Source organism: Micropterus dolomieu, linkage group LG06 (assembly GCF_021292245.1).
Source record: "Micropterus dolomieu isolate WLL.071019.BEF.003 ecotype Adirondacks linkage group LG06, ASM2129224v1, whole genome shotgun sequence".
In the NCBI taxonomy this organism is placed as follows: Eukaryota; Metazoa; Chordata; class Actinopteri; order Centrarchiformes; family Centrarchidae; genus Micropterus; species Micropterus dolomieu.
This window is the reverse complement of record NC_060155.1, coordinates 24,951,948-24,976,499: the sequence shown is the minus strand read 5'-3', so window position 1 is coordinate 24,976,499 and position 24,552 is coordinate 24,951,948. Positions and strand designations below refer to the sequence as shown.

At 38.7% G+C, this 24,552-nt stretch overlaps 1 protein-coding gene across 1 annotated transcript in view; it reads right to left on the bottom strand.

The window, feature by feature from the left end:
• Nucleotides 1–24,552, bottom strand: part of ctnnd2b (catenin (cadherin-associated protein), delta 2b) — a 165,073-nt gene that overhangs the window by 8,280 nt on the left and 132,241 nt on the right. Inside the window, exons 16-23 of the mRNA XM_046051113.1 lie at nucleotides 17,021–17,138; nucleotides 15,585–15,767; nucleotides 10,686–10,859; nucleotides 9,543–9,693; nucleotides 7,656–7,908; nucleotides 4,611–4,695; nucleotides 4,306–4,432; nucleotides 2,099–2,227 (exon numbers count right to left, since the gene is read on the bottom strand). Of these exons, the coding sequence (XP_045907069.1) occupies nucleotides 2,099–2,227; nucleotides 4,306–4,432; nucleotides 4,611–4,695; nucleotides 7,656–7,908; nucleotides 9,543–9,693; nucleotides 10,686–10,859; nucleotides 15,585–15,767; nucleotides 17,021–17,138 (1,220 nt within the window). The remainder of the gene's footprint in view (nucleotides 1–2,098; nucleotides 2,228–4,305; nucleotides 4,433–4,610; nucleotides 4,696–7,655; nucleotides 7,909–9,542; nucleotides 9,694–10,685; nucleotides 10,860–15,584; nucleotides 15,768–17,020; nucleotides 17,139–24,552) is intronic.

The window sequence follows — 24,552 nt, the reverse complement described above, 5'->3', positions numbered from 1 at the left end:
TTAGTTATATAAACTGGTTGACTTCCTTTTAAAAAGTAGCATTAATTGTAGGTTCATATCACTTAAGAAGAAAAAGTGTTATATGCTCATTTGCTTTCTTGCTGACAGATACCACTCCCATGTCTGTATGCTAAATATGATGCTAACTTAACGTAACAAAGACTGGAAACAGGGGGGACAGCTAACCTGGCTCTGTCCAAAGATAAGAAAACCATCCTTTAAGCACCTCTAGAGCTCACTAAGTAACACTATATGCAGGGCTTAAAGCAAGAAATTTTTCTGTGCCTGAAATGCGTTTGGGGTTTACGACAAAGATGGAGGATAGGGGGCAAGAGCGTAAGTTTGTGTTGTAAACTGACTGGGACAAAGGGACTCAGATTAGGGGTGTGACATACACTTAGCTCACGAAACATGAAAAAACACAATTCTGGGTTCACAAGAAGATGAAGAGAAGATAACTGTACACTGGTTTGATAAAACGTTCAATGTGGAAATATATGAAGGGGGGTCTGGGCGTCCTCCTCAAGAATATTTTTAGCATTAAAACAGTTCATTTCCTGCATTCTGGTAACATCTCCTGCCACCACATATAATCAGTGGAAAATACAGGTGCTGGGCAATATGGCTGAAAATGTTATCACGATAAACATTTCACATCATTCAATATCGATTATTCTTATGATAAATGTCAAATCATTATAAGGCAGAATTTTGCTCCTGAGTGAAAGTTGAAGAAACAAGATGGTTAATTGTGGTTTTAAACTATTTTAATGGTCAGAACAAACACTTAATGCCAAACAGCGGATCCAGTGTTTCCCAGACGTTCATTTATATCTCAACAAATTAAAGTGCTGATTTGTTCGTAATTCAAATGAATTAAATCAAACACTTATGAAAGGTTTGTTAAATTGTTAGGCTATTGAGGAAAATTATATCACATAATTATATTATTGTTTTATTGCCCAGCCCTGCTGGTACTCCCCATTCACATGGGGGCTCACGGCTGCATGAAAGGCACCGAGCTTCTACCTGGTCCGTCTCCGCCGACAGAGATTAGCAAACAGGCGAGAATGGGAACAGATGAGCGCCACATAGAGCCCACCGGTACGCAAGAAAAGTCCCGGGACGCCAAAGAGTAAAATGTAGAAGTAACTTACTGGTATCGGTGGCCCACTTCAAGCACTGCCCATTATCAAAATCACTTATCTGTGAAGCCGTGGATTACATTCTGACAAAAATGGCCTTGTTACGTTGGCAAAGGTCCAGACATGAATCCTACACGAATACAAAAACACCTTCGTGTCGGAGAACTTTAAGCCCTGTATATGTCTCACTTGACTGATCTGTAAAAAATGATGAAGCCAGCAAGTAACCAGAGACTGCAGGAATCCAGTGTGAGAGCAATAGTGTGACTGGTTAGCTCAGTTAGTAAAGCACAGGACTTGTAATCCAAAGATTTCAGGTTTGACTCCTGCTCTCAATAACTTTTTGCAAATAGTATTATTTTTAATACTTATTTTTCTCTATTCTTTTATTTTTCTTATATATAACTTGCATTTGTTTATTCCATATTTATATATTTCTTTTATTATTTATGTCAGCTATATGTTTGTCTATGTGTAGCACCTTATCACCAAAGCAAATTCCTCCTATGTGTAAAACACTACTTTCTGATTCTGATCAGAACACAAAAACTCTCCCCCCAAAACACAATTTGTTGTTTTAACACCAAGATTTCTCAATGTATTAAACAAACAAGCTATATAGTGTTAATTAGTGAATTCCAGAGGTGCTGGTCACCTGACTTTATTACCTTTGGACATAGACAGGCTAGCCCTTTCCCCATTTCCAGTCTTTGCGCTAAGCTATGTTAACCTGGCTCCAGCTTCTTATTTACTGTACAGACAATGTATTCTCGTAGATCTCTCTGCAAGAAAACAAATTAGCCTTTTTCCCAAAATGCTGAATGCTGGCTGCTTTAGTATTTGTAAAACCTACAGATGTGGTTATACCTAAAGCTATACACTATATGCCGAACACACATTAGCTTTATGGGAGACTGCGTCTTTGTGTCAGACATGCAGTATGAAATTCCTACCCGTCATGGCGTCCTTCCGGGATGTGTGTTCACCCTTGTTGCCATGGTAACTGGCATTGCCAGTCGACTCATAGTCTGCCTTCCTCTCCTTCAAAGCCATCATCTCCCTGGGGGAAGCAGGGGCGCTTGCTACACACACACACACACACACACACACACACAGAGGGAATATCTTTAACCCTCAATTCATCATTAACCATCAGCAACACATTTTCAATTCTCTTTTGGATTCACAAGGAGGACACTACAACAGCAAGGATAAGTATTTAGGCCACGCATTTATTTTTTCACTGATGTTTTGCATTTACGTGCCGGGAACTCAACAAAGGCACAGCACTCTGAGACATCACTGTATGTATTTACTTCTAACCATCAGCCTGAAATAAGTGAAACGGGGGGGACTGGATGCTGTTTTGTGCCATTCTAAACAAATCTAGCTTTTTGACCAGGGTGTAATTTCAAAGCGGTAAATACTGAGTCACCCATCCTCCCTGTATCTGATTTACTCTTGCCTTTATCTTCTCCTTCACTCTGTCTGTATGCAGGCCATTCTCTCTCTCTCTGTATTTACTACATGTACATATTTTTATTATCTTAAACTCCCACTGGCCTATTAATGTCTGTCAGTCTGTCTTGGCATTACTAACCCAAATATCCACTTGTACCAAAACGAGCTAAATTGAAATCATAGAAAATGTACATACACACAGACACAAAAAAAAAATTCTGGACTGAGATGGGGGGGGGGGGTTGGCGGGATCAGAGGCAAAGATAATAAGTTAGATCTGGTTAGCCATGTTGGAGGCTATTGATTCAGTGCCATATGGTTCAGTAACGTTCCCTCTAATATTTAAATAATTATCAGCAGCCTTTCACAAAGAAGCTGCTGGTGATGATGCAGCCTGCCAGCCTGTTTGTGTGGCTGCCTCCGTCTCTTTTCTCTTCCTCTGCATATTATAACACAGTTAGCACTGATCCATAAGTTCATTAATGCTCTGCTAATATCACCAGTCTATTGTAATATCAGCACCTACACAGCAGTTATTCTCAGCCTGCCGCTGCGATAAACAACTGTTGCAGAAATGTACACATTCATACGGCTTTACAATGGAACGCTTTTATTTTTTATGTGAAAACAAATTTACACGGCAATAAAATTAACCAAATGGCTTTGTGGGCCGTCGGCTGGCATTGAGAAACAAAATAGAAAATGTGAAATTAGTCAGTTGACAGCCTCATAAATTCAGTTTTAGTGTTTATTTTAAATATAGGTGGTGGGTATAGGTGGGTGGTGATGGTGCAGTGGATAAGACGCATGCCTTTGGTGTGAGGAAACCCGGGGTTCAATTCCCCACTGTGACACGTCCACCAATGTGTCCCTGAGCAAGACACTTAACCCCTAATTGATCTAGAAGCGTGTGAGCTCTGACGTATATAGCAATTATAAGTCGCTTTGGATAAAGGCGTCAGCTAAATGAATAAATGTAATGGTCCCATGAAACCTATTCGAATGCTCTCTCATACTATTTTAAATTGTTTTGAATTATATATTGGTTAACAGATACAGAACAATAAATTGTAGGCTTTTTTAAAAAAAGTTTTCAGCCTCATGAAAACAATTAATCCAATCAATCTGCTACTGTATTTATTGCAGGACTGATACTATTGCCTCTTTCAGGCATGCACCTTGTTATGGATTGGCAATTTTACATGTCAGTCTCATGTCTGAATGAGCGCCAGAGTCACTTTTAGGTCACAGTAATCTTCCTTTCTTTCATTTTTTTTTGTCCATTTCTATTGGAGCCGGATGTAGTTTAGTTGTGCATTTATTCATTCTGACTCACTACCTTGTGTATGTAGGAGGGATATTTTCCATCATTAAATAATAAGCATAAATATCAGGTAAAGAAAATGAGCCACAATACATCAGATCATTGTTTGTATGGTTGTGGCGCGAGAGGCATCTACTGAAGAGCCCATGATCTTGGATTTTTGTCAGAGAATCCGTCATTTCAAGACGACTTTTAGGAGGCATGGTGCAAGGATTTTACTTGACAGCAGAATAATTTGTCCATAGCCACCGTAGTGTGAAGGTTAAAGCAGACTTCAGCTAGCTTAGAGCGATGCTTGTCTGACTGGACTGTACTGATGGAAAGAGAGACGGAAGAGAAAAGGGAAGACAAGAGAGCGTCGGGGTGTAGACTCACCTGATCGATTGTTGGGTGAGGTCCGTACGGGAGAGATGGACGGAGTACGAGAGGAAGAATAAGGTCGCTGTCTGTCTCTCTCTATTGTGGAGGAAGAGCCGACAAAATGGTACTGGGAATAGCCATCCTGAAAAAGAGAAGGCAAGAAACGAAATGAATGAAGAGAGAGATGAGACAGTGTCAGAACAAATCTACATGCCTCAAAATGCTTTGATCATTAGTCAGTTTCCAGTCTGTCAGCAATATCTACTGAAACATCAACCTGACTGACATTTCCAGTGTTAACACAGCCTTGTGGACTTTACCTTTTTGTAGAGGCTGCGGAGGTCTCTGTATTGCCACATGCTGTTCAGGACTTGAGATGCTGCTTTCACCACTTTAGGACTATGTCTGGGAATTCAGCAGAGAGGACAAAACACATACAGTATAAAGCTTGACTGTCTTTTGTTTTGTACTAGTGGGAGCTATCAAAACATCACGTTGCAGAATAATGAAGAAATCAAGACATAACGCAGAGACACTAAACTAGCCTCTAAAGAATCTTCTCACTGCAGCCTCCGAAGAAGAAAGACGGCTGATTGATTGATTGGCCAATATTTCATTCTGCATCCTCCAGGGTTTGTCTCAGCTGACTAATGGCTGCGGGTTTAATTGGCTCATATGGCCTTATCTGCGCCTAGGAAATTAAACTTGATTTCTTCAAATCATTTTGCTAAATGTTATCGTTTTGTATTCTGTGACAGCATATCAAGGTCAGGCCTCAGTGATACAAAGCAGGGAACTTCATAATGTTCTCTGAGGAACAAGACAAGAAAGTACGTGTTTATTAATGGCTGTACCTTCAGTATCTCAAAAAGTAACTCTTATGGCAGAAAACTGTGTCCTCTTACATTTAATCTTTTATGTATGATCTCTTAATATTATTATTATTACTATTCTCGCTATATCTCGTGTTTTTTTGTCCCTAACCTTTCCTCTCCTATACTCCTTATGTTAATCCGTCCACATTTACTAGGGTTTAGGGCTGTGAGATTGTTTTGGTGTTTTCCCTCTCTTATTGTTCCTCTCCTCTCCTGGAATATTCATCCAAGGCCGAGACAGGATCTCTGTTCCCCAAAACATAGACACCTAGACTGTGTAAATGATGATGCCACCTTAGGCGGCATGTCTCTGGACCAGCTGTATATGTGTTTAAGTACTGCTCTGTTTATTCTCTTTTGTTAAATAAATTCTTCAAAGACAACGGTTGGTTGTAACTCAATTCTTTGCTCAACCCCGCACCAGGAATATAATTTCCACGACAGTAACTAATGATGTTTACTTTCAATACTTTCAGAAATTAGTTTCAACCTATGATTTTTTAAGCATTGGAGAAAATAAATGTAACTTTTAGATGCAAAAATAAGAACCAAATTTGCCATCTGCTGTACAAAAGCAAAACGCTGTGACTACATATTTGGGCAACATTTAGTTGAGACCTGAATCTGACTTTTTGACATCTCTATCCAAGGAAGGTCAAAGTCAAGTAGTTTGGATAGTTTGGATAACTATAACCTGGATGACTGAGAACCTTCACAGACTTTTTGACATCCGTTTTATTGTATTAAAAATATGCCATGGAAATATTTCCATGGTAATTGGAAACATGCTAAAGTCATATTTACATAATGATTTCTCCCAAACTGTTATCTAGAAATGAAAGTACATCCATTAGATATTCCACATACTTGACAGTAGCTAATTCCAATCATGACAGTGAAAAAATCCTACCTAAAATGTTGACTCGGAATGAATCCAATTTGATAAGGCTACCTTTAAATTAGATACTTAGATGTATTAAATGTAAATTTGTTTATTATGTTTGTTTCAACATAAATATTAATGGTAGAAATATAAGAGTGGATGGCGGCTTAGGGCTTCCATACAAACAGATATAGCCAACATTTCATTCTTAAAAAGCTATGGACTGTAAATAATCAAAATAAAGATCATGTTTTTATTAAATGAATTTGTTTGAAGTGGACAGGAAATTGGAAGACTTTCCAAAGTCAGTTTAGTATCTTATTTTTTTGTAATATGTAGGTTATATGGCAATTATAGTTTTGGTAAATCAGCCTTAAAATATATAAAATGAGTTGCTACTTCTCTCTGCCTTAGCAAGACAGAATAGATATCTAGATATAAGGGACAATATTCAGACACTGGCAGCGTACTGAAGTCTCATTGACAAATCATAGTTAAGTGAGGGCTGGAGTAAAATTGCAGGTGGTCTAAGACACCAATTATCATGTCCTTGTTTGATTTGGGGACCTTCCCTGCATTTCACCCCACTTGCTTTCTCCCCATTGTTCCCTGACTATCTTTACTGTCAACTGTCAAATAAATACAAAATGGCAAGAAACAAAATGTTGGTGTGCAGGCAAACAGAATGGACCTTATTTTCTGTTGACTGTTTTGACTGCTGACTCATAGCTCTAAAACAAGCACACAGCCTCTCTAAACCTTTACTTTCACCCTCCTCTTGCCTCACCCCTGAGTCTCTGCTGCATGATCTCTCCACTCCTTCTCAACCACAGCCACGTTCCAGTCCTTTCTTATTCCACCTACTTCTCCACTGCCCTGATGGACTTGTCTACATCCCCCTCTTATCCTACTCCACCAATCAATTTCCTTATCTTCATGCCTAAATATCTCTCTCTCCACCATGCATCCCCGTGTTCCACCAGCTCGCTATGTGCTTTGCTAATGAACAACTGACTAAATGTATCCTTCTTATAGAACAGCAGGCCGCCTTATTGGTAATAATGTATGCATTCTACAATCAACATTCAGAAACATTTAAATAGAGACAATTAAATACAGACCAGTCCAACTGCAACTGACTTCAGGAGTCTGATGCTGATGAGTGATGTTTTCACAACATAGAATTGTGCTTAGAAACATCCCGTCACATTCCTTAAAATGGTGGTTGCAAATAAATCCAGTTTCCAATTCTGGATAAATTCTGCATGAATTCAGCAACTACGTCACAGTGTTGTGTTTTTTTAACTATGAGGCAATGTCAAGATGCCCCTGTGGTTCTTGTCTTCTCTTCTCTTGGGTACTGTAGTCTTTAGTCACATTTGGCATATTGATTGTTGAAACTGAATTCCCTCTGTGTTCTTTCTAATTTCAGTTTAACAGTTTCTAATGCTGTTGCACCTTGCTCCTTCCAAAGTATAAAAACTGTTTATGCTTGATAAGAACACTGCCCCATGACAATACCCACAACTAATTTTCTCATTCTTCTATCCTTTCATCTTCTTTCTTTTTACCCTCTTCCCATGACAACGTCTTCCCATTCGGCTTACTTGTCTCCTTTGCTGCGGGCGACGCCGATGAGCTTCTCTATGCCGCCAGCATCCCTCAGGGCCTTGGTGTTCTCCATGTTCTTGGTGATGACCTCATGCAGTGCGCAGCAGATAGCCGTGATGGTGTCGTCCGACATGGTCTTCCCCACCAGGCTGCTGGTGTTGCCGACTCCTCCTCCCCCACCGCTAGTGGTGTTGTTGTTGTTGCTGCCTCCGGGCAAACGATGCACCAGGTCCCTCATGGCGTATTTACCTGTGGGCACGGTGGGTAAGAGTGACAGGGTGGGTGGAATAATGTAGAATAAAGGTGGAAAGAAGGAGACGAGGTGGAAATGAAAGACAGACAATTTGAGCTTTTTTTATGCTAAAATTAATGCATATGTTTTTTTTGGCTAGACCTTTAATCTAACATAACTGCAAATGAAACTGAATTAACTGAACACTGGATACTTTGCAACACAGTGAGGCAAAGTTAAATCTATTTCTACTAACTTCACCAATTAGTAGAAACAGTTGGTGATGCGTAATGCTGGACTTGACTTAGACAATATGCTAACTTTATATGACATGTTTTACTTTACTATGTTCCCAAGGTGGGAATAACTGCAGGTAAATGGAGAGATAAAGTTCAGTAACTAATATCTAAAGATTCATGTCTAATTCGATTCTCCGAACTTGCACAATTTTGAGAATAGCTAGTTGATTTGAAACATAAAAGGACCTCCTCCCTGAACCCAAAATTTTTGTCTGCCCTGATTTAAACATAAAACAAACAAACAAACAAACAAACAAACATGACCCTTCCCCTTTGCTGACCCCTCGGCCCGTAATATTTATATAATAAATAATACATGCATGTCGACTGTGGTTATTTCTAATCTTATAAACGTATGAAACTCCCAGCCACAAGTAAGAAAATCCAGCCTGGCTGGGTGTCAGACAATGATGATGACTTGGTCACGTGATCTAACAGAGACTGACTACATTTCCCACGACACCCCAGTACTGCTGTCATGCAATCTTGTCCACTCTGCCCCTCATTCTGAATTGACCCTGGGGTGTGGCCATGTCATGACCTACTGACAGTTCACATCCACACTAAATGTGTTTTCATGCTGTAAAAAAATCCTGCTGGTGCCTGAAGCATACATACTCACTCATTTTGATTAATAGCTTTTAAAAAACACAATTATCTCCAGATAATCTAAGTAAGTACAGTAAGTTATCAAACAATATTAAACCATGTAAAACAACTGCTTAATTGCCACATACTCGCAATGTTGGCAATATTCTCACTATTACAAACATATAAAACAAACAACATTGCGGCAATAAAAAACAGCAGTTGGCTCATAGCGGACCTATCTGTGTGGGGTAAAGGATTGACATTACAACCTACATACACTGTACACATTCTGCATTCACACACATATACACACACCACTTCGCTCAGAGCCTCAAGCATCAGACAGACTAAGTGGAAGGAGGCATGAGGTTGTTGCTATGGGGACCAGCAGAAAAGCAGTTTATTACAGACATCACTCGGTCTCCAAAGGAAAATCAAGCATCAAACGATCAGTCAGATTTAACAGCCCCTTCTATGGAATTACTGTTAAACATGTCTACTTCAAAAATGTATCATATTCAATATTAAGGCAAGTGAGTAATCCTGAAAGCAGATCAAGATGAATGCACTTGTTTTATGTGCCCTTCTCATGAATTAAGGCACAATTAAGCACATTACTCCACTAGTATAAAAAATACTTCAATAAAATTCTTGAATAAAGTTGGTTTACTTTGGTAATTATGCATTAACCCACTGACAGACAATTTTTTGTGTCACATTTTTTCCCCTCACTTCACTTTTTGTTTCTTTCTATGACTCACCAATGAGCTCCTTGTTCCTGATATCCAGAGCCATGTTTCTCAGCGCAGTGGCCACGGCACAAACCACCCGGTCATTGTCTATCCTCAGCAACTCCACAAGGATAGGGAGGCCCTTCTCTTTACGCACTGCGGCCCGGATATACACCGACCACTGGGCAGGAGCGTGGGAAGGGAGGGTTTGGAGGAGGACAGAGAGAGCATCAGAGATTTGTTTTTATGCACCTTTTTTTCTGGTGTATTATGTTTGTTCCTCTGAATTGATGTACCATATTATGGCTAACTCTTTCTTTAAATTCAAAATTGAATATGTGTTTTCAAAGGTAGGGTGCGATTGATTTTATTCTTTTCTTTTAAATTATCATATCATGTCATAAAAAATGTACATGACATAATGTAATTTCACAGCTGAAGACCGCTGCACTTTGAAACATGTAAGGATTCATTTAAGAGTTTACCGCCACGCTCTGTAAGGCAGTAATTAGGCACAGCGGGGCTTTGAGATTATGCTAATGTTGGCATGCTAACATGCTCTGACCTGATTGATGGCACTTGATGAAAAACGTTTTTTATGTAAAACCAAAAATGTCAACCTCATGGTGGCACTACTGAAATGTCTGGAAGGATCCAATATGATATCTTTTTGTCAAATCGATGATACTGTCATTTCATAAAAAAAGGCATCTGTTAAGTGCAGGATTATTGTTAGAATTTGCCCAAAAGATGCTGTCTGTCTACACCAAAGTGCTGTCTCTCAAGTTAACTGGCAGACAGTTAAAAAGCAATTAGGCTGGTAAATGACATAAAAAAACATTTTAAATCTAAAGTCATCAAATGGCCCCCTGTATAATTTGTCATTACCTGAAACACACTTATGAAAATAAGGCACTTTTATTATTTATTGCATTTATTCTGACTTGAGTCTTTTAGATGCCATTACATAAAAAGACATGTGTAAACAACAAAGTCCAGTAAGTAATGTTTGCTATCCCACAGCACAAACAACCAGATTATGGCGACTGTTAGGGTTGTTATTTTGCTGTGTGCTGAGATTTCTCACTTTCAGAACACTTTGACACCCACTGGAATTTCAATATCTTGTGCAGATGTCCTTTAGTATCACAGGGACATAGACACAGTCCTTACCTTCCAGCTGCCAGCAGCTAGGTTCTGCAGAGCCCCAGCTGCTCCCTCCAGGGTGTCTGGGTTGGAGCACTCAGACAGCAGTGTTAGGTAGGGCTTGACGATGGTGGGGTGCCATAACATCTGGATGCCTTTCGGGGGCTCCGCCAAGTCTGGAAATGGGCCGACGCCATCCCACTGCGGAAGATGACACATAATTCAGAATAGAAAAGAATTTTGAATTCTGTGTGAAGGGAGGGATTGACAGTGGTAGGGTGCCAGCATGGTCCCCTCAGGCAAAAGCAGGGAGAGGAGAGAGAGATTTACTATTCATAAACTGTGTATAAATAAGGTGGCATTCATCTATTTGTGCATTTTGTTTTTTCTAACTCCTTTGTAATTCCTGCGTTGATGATGCATCTTGACAAATAGACACACATACTGTATATCAATAATAAGCATGAAAGCGTTGGCTGTTGAATGCACTAGATTTCTCAGTGACAATATAATTCATGTGTGTTTATGAGAAGGCGCATTATGGAAAAAAAAAAACTATTGAGTTTGCACCAAAAAGTATTAATTAGTTGTTATATGCACCACACTTATCTTCGGAAATACAAAGAGCACTGCACATTTAAATGCAAATATAACAGAAGTTCAGTAACAATAATAATATATTACTGTTTATTGACTTTTAATGGAATCATTTCGGGATTAAATGATAGTAACATGTTATGATTTTGCAAATGTCCGTGCTCCAAATTAATGATTCTGATGAAGACTTAAGAATTAAGTTATTGAGGTTTTTGTTTTACAAGTCTCTGGTTTTATGTGATACCTAATGGTGGAACTTTTTGGTTAATTTCAGGTGAAGACAACAATCCCCAATGCAAAAATCCCATTAATTCAACATGATTCTTACTAAATTAAAAAGAACTGAATCTTTTAATGTACATGTGTGCATGTCAGTATTCTCCTAAGACAGAGAGCATTTCCTTTAAGTGTCATTCATGGCCAGAAAATAGTAGCACTCTAACAGTACAAAACTAATATAAACCTCTATCACACACACTGAAGACACACGTTAATCCAAACACTGGGCAGTATTACAGTAGGACATACATTTAGTGGACAAAAACTGCAAAAGTTATTTCAGTTTGGATTATATCGGTGGCAATGTGACGACTTTGAGGAGAGTTACTTGAAGCAGGTGCACTGCACTTCATGTTTTCGGGAGAACCATCTGAATTTACACTCTTAGGCCAAAAAGGTGTGAACTAATTATATCTCGTGTGCATGCAATAGCATTTTAAGCACTCGATGTAGTAAAAAACATGGCCTTGATATATATTTTTTTTTCTCTCTATGGCCACTCAAGGGCTCCATAAAAATGTATTTGTATGCTTAAACGTAATGGAGCCTGCACAGTTGTTCTTTATCTCATTCTGATTTGTAGGACTGTATATATTAATATAACTACGAAATCCTGTATGCTTCTGTCCTTCCTTCTGCAATGATGTAATCTCACATGATGTCTGTTAAGGCTCTGCAATATTGCCAGCACACTGCATTGAAATATGTATTTGTTGTCTTCCTTTGCTTCCCTGTTTGTCTTTGACCATATCATTCTACCACAGCCTCTTTATCCTCTCTCTTCTCTCATCCCTTTGTATTTTCTGGCCTCCCTCCCTTACACCAACTTCCCTTACTCTCCTTTTACATGTCCCCTCCACCGACATATGCTTTCCTCCTCTCCTCTCCTCCTTCTCTCCACTAATTACCCCACAGTTGATAGAGTTTTGCCCTCTCCAACAAGCTCCCCAATCCCTACTTCATGGTAATCACCCACAGCTGCACTGGAGTGGAGAGAGACAGATAGAGGGGAGAAGGGGGGGTACGTATTATTATTATGGAGAGGTTATGATTTGGCCCTTTACAATCTGATCCCAGGGTTAGTTTTAAGATCCCTCATCTCTCTGGTTCTGCCTGGATACACAAACAGTTCGCTGAATATTCGTTTGACAAATGGAAGTTAAAGGCCTGGCTCATAACTAATATTTTTTTTTTTTTTAAATCTCCTTTCTCTGTCTTTCCTAGAAATGAAAGGGGAAAAAAAGCATGCAGGGCTAATGAGCAATTCATCCACCCTGATCCACCGGAAGTGTTTTTCAATCCCCCCAGCTTCACTAGAAGTTGTAAAAGACGTCTTCCACTCAACCAGAATGTGATGCTGATTGCTTATTAGCATGACAAGAGGTTAGAGCCTTTTCCAAGGCAGCCGTTTGGATTCTGCCAATTCTACAACTAAAAGAGCGCTCATTTTTTAACTAACCGGAGGATGAAACTCTTCGTGTTGGCAACAGATAGACAGACCCAGGAAATCCATAGAGATATACTAAACTGGCTTGGTAGTTTTTGATTCTGTGCACAGGTAATCGGAGTACAGACAAGTCACTGTAGGTGAAGCTGTAATCCCACAATCCTGTTGTGTGAAAACCTTGTCGCATGTGTTGGTAATATAAAGTAAAGCAAAAAACATCACATCAAGAAGATACATATTAGCACATCATCAAGCTCTTCTTGACACATGTAGCTGTGAGTGACCTCATTCTGCAGACGTGACCCTGAATAATCCGGGTGCTAGGTGAATATCAGTAGTTGACGTGGAAAACAACTCTGGCTCAAACATCATGAATATCAAAGAAAGCTGTAGTGCATTCATAAATATTAATTTGAGACTAGAGATAGTGTGAACCGAGGATGAACTGAGCAAATGTTTCTGAACTAGAAACAGCATAGAGCTGCGTTACAAAATGAGACACTGAATCCCCAAAAATATTGTTGTTATATAAATAAAAACAAAATTGCAGCAATAGTGTCTTGGTGTCTTACAAAATACACACTATATGCTCTATAATAAAGATAAGAAAAGATCAGCTAGAACTTCAAAGTTCAAATTAAGAGAAAAAAGCAACAATTTTATTATTAATGGGTGCAAATCCTAAATATACACAATGTCAAAAACAGGTTAACGGTAAGGATCGTTCTTGGTGAGCTGTCTACAGATATGTACGAGCAGTGACATATAGGCATATAACGCTAATAAAGATAACAACACTCGAGCTCTATTACTGTTTTTACGCCTTGTTTAATTAGCATGATCCTGCTGTGGCCATCTGACAGTGAATACCAACCAATAAAGTCACAGCTTTAAACAGACAAATGATGTCTTTATATGGGTAAAGGTAGATTTTTTATATGATCTTCAAAATTCTATAGGATATTATATTGTTGTGGAATAAGAGGCAAAGTAAATTGAGGCGAGAAAGAGATAAACGAGCACAGGGTGAGCCTAAGTTAAGCCAACAATTAAAAACCACCGGGTAGAGCTGCAATTAGTCAAGAAAGAATTAAAAAAAGAATAGTGACAGAAGATTAATTGTCGATGTTAACTATTTTGATAACAGATTCCTCTCTTTAGTCATATTTCAAGCAAAAATGTTAAACATTTACTGGTTCCAGCTTCATAAATTTAAGGATTTACTGCTTTTCTTTCTCATTTGTGATAGTAAATGAAGAGTCTTTTGGTTTCGGGCTACTGGTTGGCCAAAAGAAAAAATTTAGACGTCACTTTGGGCTCTGGGAAATTGTGATGAGTATTTATCACATTTTTTTGTCAGTTTTTAGACTCAACAGTTAATCATGAAGATAACGGTCAGATAAATCTAGAATGAAAATAAGTGTTAGTTGCAGCCCTACCACCAGGACAGCATGGAGCCTAGGAATTCAAAAGCTGAGTCTGTCACATCCCCATAATGAAATTGCCCACTTTACGGTCAAGGTGCTCCGGGGTGTGATATTAGTAGCAAAAACTGATCACCGTATGTTAACGTAGCCACAAATGCATAATTAACATGAACAAAACAAACATTAAGCTAACAATGCACACAAGCAACAGTTTATTATGTTCCACAGAGAGAATGTCCATCTGCCACCCCTGCATCTAGCTGCCACATTCATGCTTGTTGATGCCTCCTTTGATAAAGTAGTGATGACACATGGAGACACAAGTCGCAGGCTCTCACGAGTCCCAAAGCCTGTGGGCCTGTTAAACATCGAGCCAGTAATTAGCATACTCAGCTTTGATTGGGCAGTTATTTGCCATTATATGCCACTGACTCTATAAGGGTACAAAATGAAGTGGTTCATTTCCTGAGAGATCTGTTTCCACGCATCGCTTTCTTATCCAAGTCCCGGCAGTATGATAAAGTTATATCATGAGACTCAGGAAGCCTGAATTGATCTGAACTAAAGTGATGTTCACTAGCATCCTGTCGCTTCTTCGGTCTTTGAGTCTTTATGTGTCAATGGGGTTTGGGTGCATTCAGCTAGACCCCATTACGAATTTTTGTGCAAACCACTGGAGTGTTTTTGCGGTCCAAATTATTTCACTTTAAATACTTAACACATCAAATGCCGAATCTGTGTGCCTTTGTGTGTGTGTTTTTGTGCATGCAGATTGGGCATATTTCAAAAGTTAGCAATGCTCCTCCGTATGTCTGTGAAATCAGGCCCTGACCCTCTTTTTGTACAAGCTAGTAGAGGGCAACAGCATTCAGCCAAGACCAAACATAGTCAATTAGCTTGTCTGGAGGTATTCGACATAGACGATTCCACCAAATTATTATTATCCATCACGTTATTATATAACTACGTGGTTCTGCAGGCCTTTGAACACCCAGCCCAAACAAGAAATCCACTGACTCTTCAGCTGAGGCTGCCAAACATTTTCATATGAAGCACCAGCCAAAATGTATTTGACTGAATCAAGAAAGGAATCAAAAGAAGAGAAGATGACACTGACAGAAAATAAGACAAAGAAAGAAATGAAATGTGAAAAGATGCCACTTTCTGTTTTCCCACCTGGTCATGTCCCTTCTTTTTCTTCTTCTTCTTGCCCCAGCATCCGGAGCTCTCTGCGTCCTTCCCGCCGGTGTCACATAAAAGACCGTCCAACTCCTCTGACCCTCCCTGCTGGCTCTGAGACGTCTCCGCTGCCAGACGGTACGACAAGTTCCTCAGGATGCACACACAGTTCTCTACGGTCTGATGGTAGAGACGGAAGGAAAGAAAGGAAGTGTGGAGAATGAGATAGACATGAAGGGGGGACAGATGGCAATCAGGCGAACAGACAAACACTAAAAATCAGACTGTAGACACATATGCGGTCACACACACTCAAACACACACGCATGCACACATATATGAACATACTGTGCAGGGCAGACTGTATTATAATACAATATATAAACATGGCACACACACACACACACACACACACACACACACAAATCCTATTGTTGTGAGTGGCGATGCAGTCAACAGTCACAGACTTTGATCTTGTGAAGGATTTCTGAGGATTAAAAAATTCAACACTCAACACACACACACACACACACCCTTACACACTGGCAACACAGCTCGACACTTTACACATCAAACGCGCATCTATGCATAGAGCGCATAAGCAAGCACATCCACACAAACTCTCATGCTCACACAAAAGCACATACACACTCTCACTACTGATGTTTCTGTGTCACTGGCCATCTGGGTTGGGCAATATATGGTGCACTGTGAAAAATTACACTAGGCAAGCTCGGGATTTTATACTGTATTTTTATATATGATGTTTAGCTTTGATCATTCTTTTTGCAAAATCTTTGAAATTTAAGATTTAGATGTTTAATTTATTTTTTTTGCAACTTGTTTCAGACACGTACTTAGTAGAAGTGAAACATTGGTTTGTTGTTTCAAGATATTATTAACTTCGTATTTAACAGCATATATCTGCCAGTGCAGGAAGAAAATGTTACTGTATGTATCCACAATATGTATCACTCCATTCTGAAGATCTAAAAACAAAACAACTTCCCATGGTTTCATTTTTTACAGTGTGTAGTTTGTGGTCTGCAAGCCTTGGGCATTAACATACAAACCACAGGGACAACTTACACAAATTAATATGAATTATGCTGTGTATACCTAAAGTCTGCAAAGCCACAGATAAAACAGATTTGCATTTAACTCATGTAAATTTATGTAAATTTCTAATATTTTTTGCATAGTAATCATCATGAAACACATGTTTACAAAGCAAAAAATAACCACTGATATGAGTTCTTGGATAGTGATACACAAACATGCAGTATGACACACACACAGGACCTTTGAGCAACATAATTTTCCATCACTGTGTGCATGTGCGTTTCTATTCAGGTGATATTGTCTGTGCATGAGCTAGAGGCTATGAGAGTTTGTGTGCATGGCAGTTGGTTGTAAATGTGTGAGAGAGTTACCTTGCTGTCAATCTCACTGCTCCCTAGAGCAGTCTGGATGACGTAGAGCAGAGCGTCTGTCAGGCCCTCGCACTCCCTCATCCTCCTCCGGGCCTCCTCGCCTGCAGAACTCACATTCCTGTTACACACACACAAACACAGGTACACATACCCCTCATCAATGAAAAGTCCAACTGAAAACAGAACATGCAGCAAAGTTTCAGAATACCCTACACACTTCTGCAAACTTATCCACATAACTTGAGTCTTGTTGAAGCATATGGATGTGCTACTGCATGTGTATGCCTGTCTGTGTGGCAGAGAGGAGAGACAATCAGAGGGTAATGCCCTTTAAATGTCAGACTATTAAAGATGGCTAGGAGATGCTTGTGCCCTCAGTGTCAGTGAGAAATGACACCAAGCTGCCAAAACTCCATTAGTCGCATTTATTTTCCCAGGTCCTTAATAACGGTCTTCACCATTTTAGTTTGTGATTTTAAGGTACGACATGTGGTGTTATACAGCTGCAATATGACACATTTATCACACTTTATCGCACAAGTAAACAGCAAATACAGTATTATATGCATTTACTTATGCAAACTGTGTTAATGCTTAAATCCTTCATCGGCTTGGAAGCTAGGGTAAGCAATTTACGTCATAAGCATTTTTGTTATATTTGTTGAAATTCTCTTTCAGTCATTGACGGCAATCAATAAATCAAATGCTCTGACACAAAAATGAAAAAGAAAATCCAGTATCTGTGGCTGTGGTTTCGGTTGGACACTTTAAAAATTGTAATGCTAAAGTGCAGGTTTCACGCACAGGGGAAGAAGTGCGATAACGTGCAATCAATCACCACCTGGAGCGAGGTCAATCTCAAAACACTTTGCACCGGTTTGCAGCGTTTTCAGATTGAACGTCATTTTTCGTGCCTGAGGAACTGAACCCGCTTCATTTTCTGAATTTATTTTTGTGTAACCCGAAGTAGAATTTTAATTTTGTATCTGTTTTTGTTTGAAATATTTAAATACACTAATATTTTGTTTTGAGCTAAGCCTTTGAGTTTGTGCTGTTCTTTTGTTATATGGTCATTCAGTGGGATGGTGTACATTCTTGCTACTTGTAAATCCTTTGTGACGTTTGATTTAAATAACTTTGAACCAACCAGTCAAACAAATCTTTTATCTCACTGCCAGGAGAGAGACCTGGCTGGCACCCCGCATAAAATAACTGTTAAAACTAAACTGTGAAAAACAAACTGTCGCAACGTGACTAACCACAGATAAACACAAATATAAAAAGCACATGAATTGTACTTTTAAACAACTTTACCATACAAGCTATGGTGGCTGACCATCTGGGTCAATATCACTAGTGCCTTTGGTGTCCTCCACAGAATTAGTCATCATTAACATATTGTAAAAGAATTCAATTGTGAGGTTTTATTATAAATGACTAAACACACACACACACACACACACAGTAAAATGATTGGTATTTTCTTTGATTGGGTGCATGTGGTTTTTGCATGTCCCACGGCCTGCTATGCTAACTTCAATGAGTGTAATAAGTGTTTTATTTTGATCATTTAACCCCCTAACGCTGATTGTTGCAAATTCGCATGAATGAATGGAGGTTGAAACAACCGCTGCAAGTGCAGTACATTTCTACACTTTTATATCTTAATTTTCTTCATATTGTGTTTGTTGTCAAGCTTAACATGTCCACCCTGTCAAATTCAACATATATTTGTGAAACTGTACACAGTCATCTTCAAAATTAATCACTTTGCTAACTCAGGGTCCACCATGTGCTCATTAAATGCTAACTTTAGTGAAAAAATGTCTACTCTGTCATCCATCCTTCTATGACAAGGTGGATATGGTACATTACATGGAGGACATGTTCTTAGTTTCCCTACTTTCTTATAATTTTAAACATTTTACAGTTGTTCCATAATATTGCTCCCAGCAGGTTTTTTGATGATCGTGATTTAATGATATTTTACAAAATTTTCTCTATGTAATTAAAACAACAGACTGTGATCTAACTTATAGTCTATATAAGAGATTTCACTACCTATTTGAAAAAATACAGCTGTGCAAAATTAAAATGAAAACTAAATTAAAAAAATAAATAAAATCTTTCAGTCTGTTAAAATGAATATGTTTCCCTAAGTTTAAACCAGTATTAATTAATAATAATAAAAAGTTAGTGGCAAGATGCGTTTTTGTCAACAATCTGAAGATTTTTTAATTGTAGGGACATATTGCTGTAAACTATGTGTTTTTTTAGACTTGTGTAGAATGTTTCCTAAAATCATTAAACCTAAAGGTTTCCTGTTGTTTAACAAATAATGTGTTGTTTTCTATTTCACCCATAAAGCCTTTGTCCATCTTGTCATGCCAGGGTCCACGTGGCATGACATGATTTACTGTACGGACATGATTTATTTTTGAACAAATGGGGACCAAATAGTATTGTGTGAAAGTTTGACCAGATATGTTTATTGTTAGATTTTATTTAGAAAAAGTTCAAATACCACAGATGACAGGGTGCACATATTTTGCATTTTGGTCATACTTTGTATGCTTGCAATTAATTTATAAAAAGTGCTGGAGCTTGACCAAGATACATTTTTAACAAACTAACTACTTAATAAAATATGTGAATTTAAATGGAAAATCTGGGCTTTTTCTTTTGGGAATTATGAAGTCTCAAAGGCACTTTATAGTGATATTGACCCATCTGCAGCTCAGCATGACAAAGACTAAGAAGCTGGTTGTGGATTTAAGGAGAGCCAAAGCACCAGTGACCCCCTGTTTCCATCCCAGCGTTCAGTGTGGACATTGGAGGATTACAAATACCTAGGAGTGCACATGGACAATAAGCTAGACTGGGCCAAAAACACTCAAGCCCTCTACAGGAAGGGCCAGAGCAGTCTCTGTTTTCTGAGGAGGCTGAGGTCCTTCCACATCTGCCGGACAATGCTGAGGAGGTTGCTATCCTGTTTGCATGCGGGGGCAGCAGGTTGAGGGTAGCGGACGCTAACAAACTGATCCGCAAGGCCAGTGACTTTGTGGGTGTGGCTGGAGAGAAGGATGCTGTCCAAGCTACATATCATCTTGGACAATGTCTCACACCCACTTCATCACGTGCTGCTCAAACACAGGAGCATTTTCAGTGCAAGACTCGTCCCCACAAAATGCACAACAGATCGCCACCGGAAGTCATTCCCTCCTGTGGCTATCAAACTCTTTAACTCCTACCTCAGAGTCTCAAACACACAGTCTCTTAGTCAGTAACAAGTACAATACCCGACATAGTGTGCAATATTATCTGTATTAATACTCTGGTTATTCTGTCCCATTACAGCTGTTTTTAGGACTGTACTCATCCACATCAAATGTAACTGTAGTCATTATAACTATTTGTACTTAATTCAGTAGATAGGTACATTTTATTTGTCACAATATAACAGGTTATATAGTGAAAATGGGTTTGTAACTCCCTTCTGCTACATAGCAGACAATATGCATTAAAATAACAGAAATAAATTATGAGCTTAAAAGTCACTACTACTACTTTCATTTCTGTTAATACTGTAAAATACTGTACATATCTACACTCCTTATATTTATATCCATATTTGCACTCATTATTACTATTCAATTCATCACAACTATTTCTCATTACATTTCTGTTTGCTGTAAAATACTCTAAATATCCACACTACCTTAGTGTATCTTTTTATATTTTAAATTTGTTTATTCGTTATTGTTATTTCTGTTCCTTGACATGCAAGCTGAGAAATTGTGACAAAGGAATTTCCCCTCTGGGACCAATAAAGTATTTCTGATTTATATACTTCTTTCTTTCACACATTTCCTCTCTTTTGGATACCACCTGTATTCAATTCAATTAACCTCAGTCAGTTTGGCATAATTACAGTAATGACGCATTCCCTTTGCAAGACAACAGGGCTGCAGATTATCTCTCATCATGATCTTTTAGTGTGAAGAATCTAAATAATGAGAGAGAAAAAAAAAAAATCACACTGCTGAAAAAAGGTTGTGTCTACTTGGGGAGCTTTCAAATGAAACAGAATTTGATTAATCCACAGTGTGCCGCTGCTGTGAGAAAAACTGTACTGACAAAAATGTCACTCTTCTGTAACAACAGGAAGATACTGTTTCTTTGTCTATAATTCTATTATCAAAAGCAGGATTCTGCAGAACGCCTCTGCATGGGCTGATGTTTTGGGAATTGTAATTCTAATGTTACTGTAAAAGAAACAATCCAGCCATTTTAAGCAAAACACATTGTCTTTTGCTGCTCTTAATCCCAGTTTACTGTAAGAGTGGTTCAACCAGTTTATGAACACTATCATATATATAATATAATATATATAATTAGCCGTAATGACACTCTAGCTGCGTCTAATTCTTCATACAATATAGAAAATGAGCCAATTTCTCACTATCCATATGTAAGTTTTAGTCTGGACTGCCTTCACCATAGGGTTTTTTTTTGCTCTGAGTAGCCAGTGGGGTACCAAGGCTTCTCCACTGGCTAAAATGCGCTGGTTAAGCTCTGCTTAGCAAGCTAACGGCACTGGAAGCCTGCAGTCACCTCACTGCCTACACTCTATCAGAGCTAAATAGCTTGACAATTATCACTCCAGATAATTCATCTCTTTCCTTTAGCATATCAGCTAATGGATACAGCTGCAACACAAAAGAGGTTCCAGTGCACCTATGGGAAAAATATTTTAAGCAAAGACTTGGGCCATAACATTTAGAAATATACAACACATAACCACAAAGGCCCTTATGAATAACGTCAGCAGATGTTTCCCTTTAGTATTGCATAGTCTCCAACAAATTCTCAATTTAATTAGCACAAACTCATTGACATAGAGCTGGACCACCTGTGTTCACTGTGTTCTCTCACCCACAACAACACCTGTTGCCTTAGTATGTATGACTGCAAGAGTTGAAGTTGCGGGGGCTGCTTTCGTCTTGTCATTTCAGTGAGACGGAGAAAGATGGGTGATTTTAGTGTGATTTCAGCTGCCAATATCACAGGGAAAGTACCTTTAAGTAGATGGCATGCATTTACACTTGTTAAATGTCTTGGTGGTATGACAATGTGTTTGTGTTCCTGATCCGCTTGTAAGTACAGTAAAAAACAAACTGGGTCAACCTACTCTTCATTAGTTGCTTTAGAATATGTGTCGCATATGCAAGTTCAATGCACATTATTCATTTTCAGCTTTCTAGCAGCACAAGTTTCAGCACTTTCTGTAAGTTGGCTCAGCGGCATATGCACACACAGGGAGGGAAACAAGCAGTGAGTAAGCAGAGGCAGAAAATGTGTGTGCTTGTGTTTGTGCGTGTGTGAAAGTGAGAGACAGCAAGGCAGAGACAGGGCGAGACAGAAAAAGAAAGGGATAAAGGAGGGATAATATGATGGAGAGAGAAGAAATGAAGGGAGAAAATGAGAAAGCGAGGAGGATAATAGGAGATGGGGAGAGGGAGAGAGCGCAGGTGGCCGGCGATATACCAAACCCGCCATGAAATATTCAATCTTTAATCAGACTCCCAGCATTCCCTAACGAGGCGTGAGAAAGATGAATTAGCCCTTCGAGTTTAGGGCGCTGATCCACACAAAGCTATCTCCTGTGACACACACACTCCAGACACACGCACGGTATTAGATGCAACTAAAGCCTTTTGGTAGCACCCAATATGTGTAGTTTATTTTCACTGAGAGCAGCTGAGCAGACATATTGCGGCTGAGATTAACGTGTTGTTATACAGACAGACAAACAGCAGCATGCACAAACATGCAATGTTTTTTTTTTTTCTTGTGATGCTAAAATGTTTGATGGGAGGCAACAAGCAACCATCAAAAAAGTCTGGAACACAGCCGATATTTCTCTGTTAGAAATATTTATGAGCTCATTCTTGGCCTGCCGAAATTTCATCACACAGTCCTGGTAATACTTGCAGAATTTGGAAAGCATCTCACCAATATCAATTCTATATGTACAAATATCTAATGATTAGATAGCTTATTGAGTTAAAGGCCCTGAATACCTTATTATGAGCGATGGGTGTGTCTGACTTAACAGACACAGTGTTCACTTTAGCCAAATTCTTGTTGGGAGTAGTTGAGTTTTGTTAAGTTTGAACCGAACCACATGCAGCAGTTAGCATAATGCTTTTCAGCCAAAGACATTTTAGAATTTAAGAGTTGTTTAAGTTGACTTCATAACAGCCTGCATCAATCTAACCTATGGTTGTAGCTACGTAGCTATGCAGGCAGATGACGTTCAGCATTCTTTATCCTGCCTAAAAGCTTTTTGAATCCATGAACAAGCAAAACATTATTAAACTGTAGTCCTGGGCATAAAATACCAGAACATATTTTTAGAAAGAACTATAGGATTTAATACTTTCAATGCTTCCATGTGACTTCTATTGAATTTTGCAGAAAGGAGAGCACATAGCTTTGAAATGAAGGCTAGACAAGTATGTGTACCTTAAAGGCAGATGCCATGAACACAAAAAAAAATTACATTACAATGGATTTCTGGAGATGAAATACTATAAAGCATTTAGAAGCTTATACTTCTATACACTGCCGAGGAGCATTTTTATTGAATTTTACAGAATAGAGAACAAAGAGGATCTGCTGTCTCAGCATCACAATTCATGCACACACACACACACACAATGTTTAATTATGGTCTTTAAAAGGCAGATGATGTATTAGTTTGTGAGGTTAGCCTGACACCATCACCAGCAAACATGCCTTCATTATCCCAAGTCTCATCCTCTTGTGTTTTATATTCATCATTACTAAGAATGAGCTAAGTCAATTAATACCCACAAAAAGAACAAATAAGCTAATAACAGACAGATTTATACACCTTGGAGAAGAAAGCATAAGGTTCTTTAGTATATTTTTGTAGGGATATAAGTGAGTAGTTACACTGCAATGTTCATTAATAGAATTAATCAGTAGCCAATAACAATATGTCGCTTATTTTCTGCTGACAGGTGAAATTAAGTATAATATACTGATATTATGTTTGTATTATAAAAAAAGCTGCTATGATAAATATTGTTATATTAACAATGTTTCAAATGACTATGTGCATATGAAAGAGGTCATTCATAGTGACAGTATATCCATCTGACTGCATTTCCCCTTAGCTCTACAGAGCATTTTAGCATTTTCATCTTATTATTGTTTTGAATTCATTCGCCGCAACTTTACTGTTTCGATTCAGTATCAACTGCTCTCATCAGCGGAATTTCCTGATGGCCACAGTTTTCAGTGAGGAAGCTCTGATAAACCCATTGTTACACACTACTCACTCAGCATAAACAGCAGACAGACAAAGTTAGAAACTACCTGGTGTATCTAAAGGAGCATTTTAGCTGCTAAAGAGCCCGATTTTCTTTCCAGGAATTGGTGGTGACCAAACCAGTGAATACCGGACTTATATCCTTCACATGGACACAAACACGACTCCACAT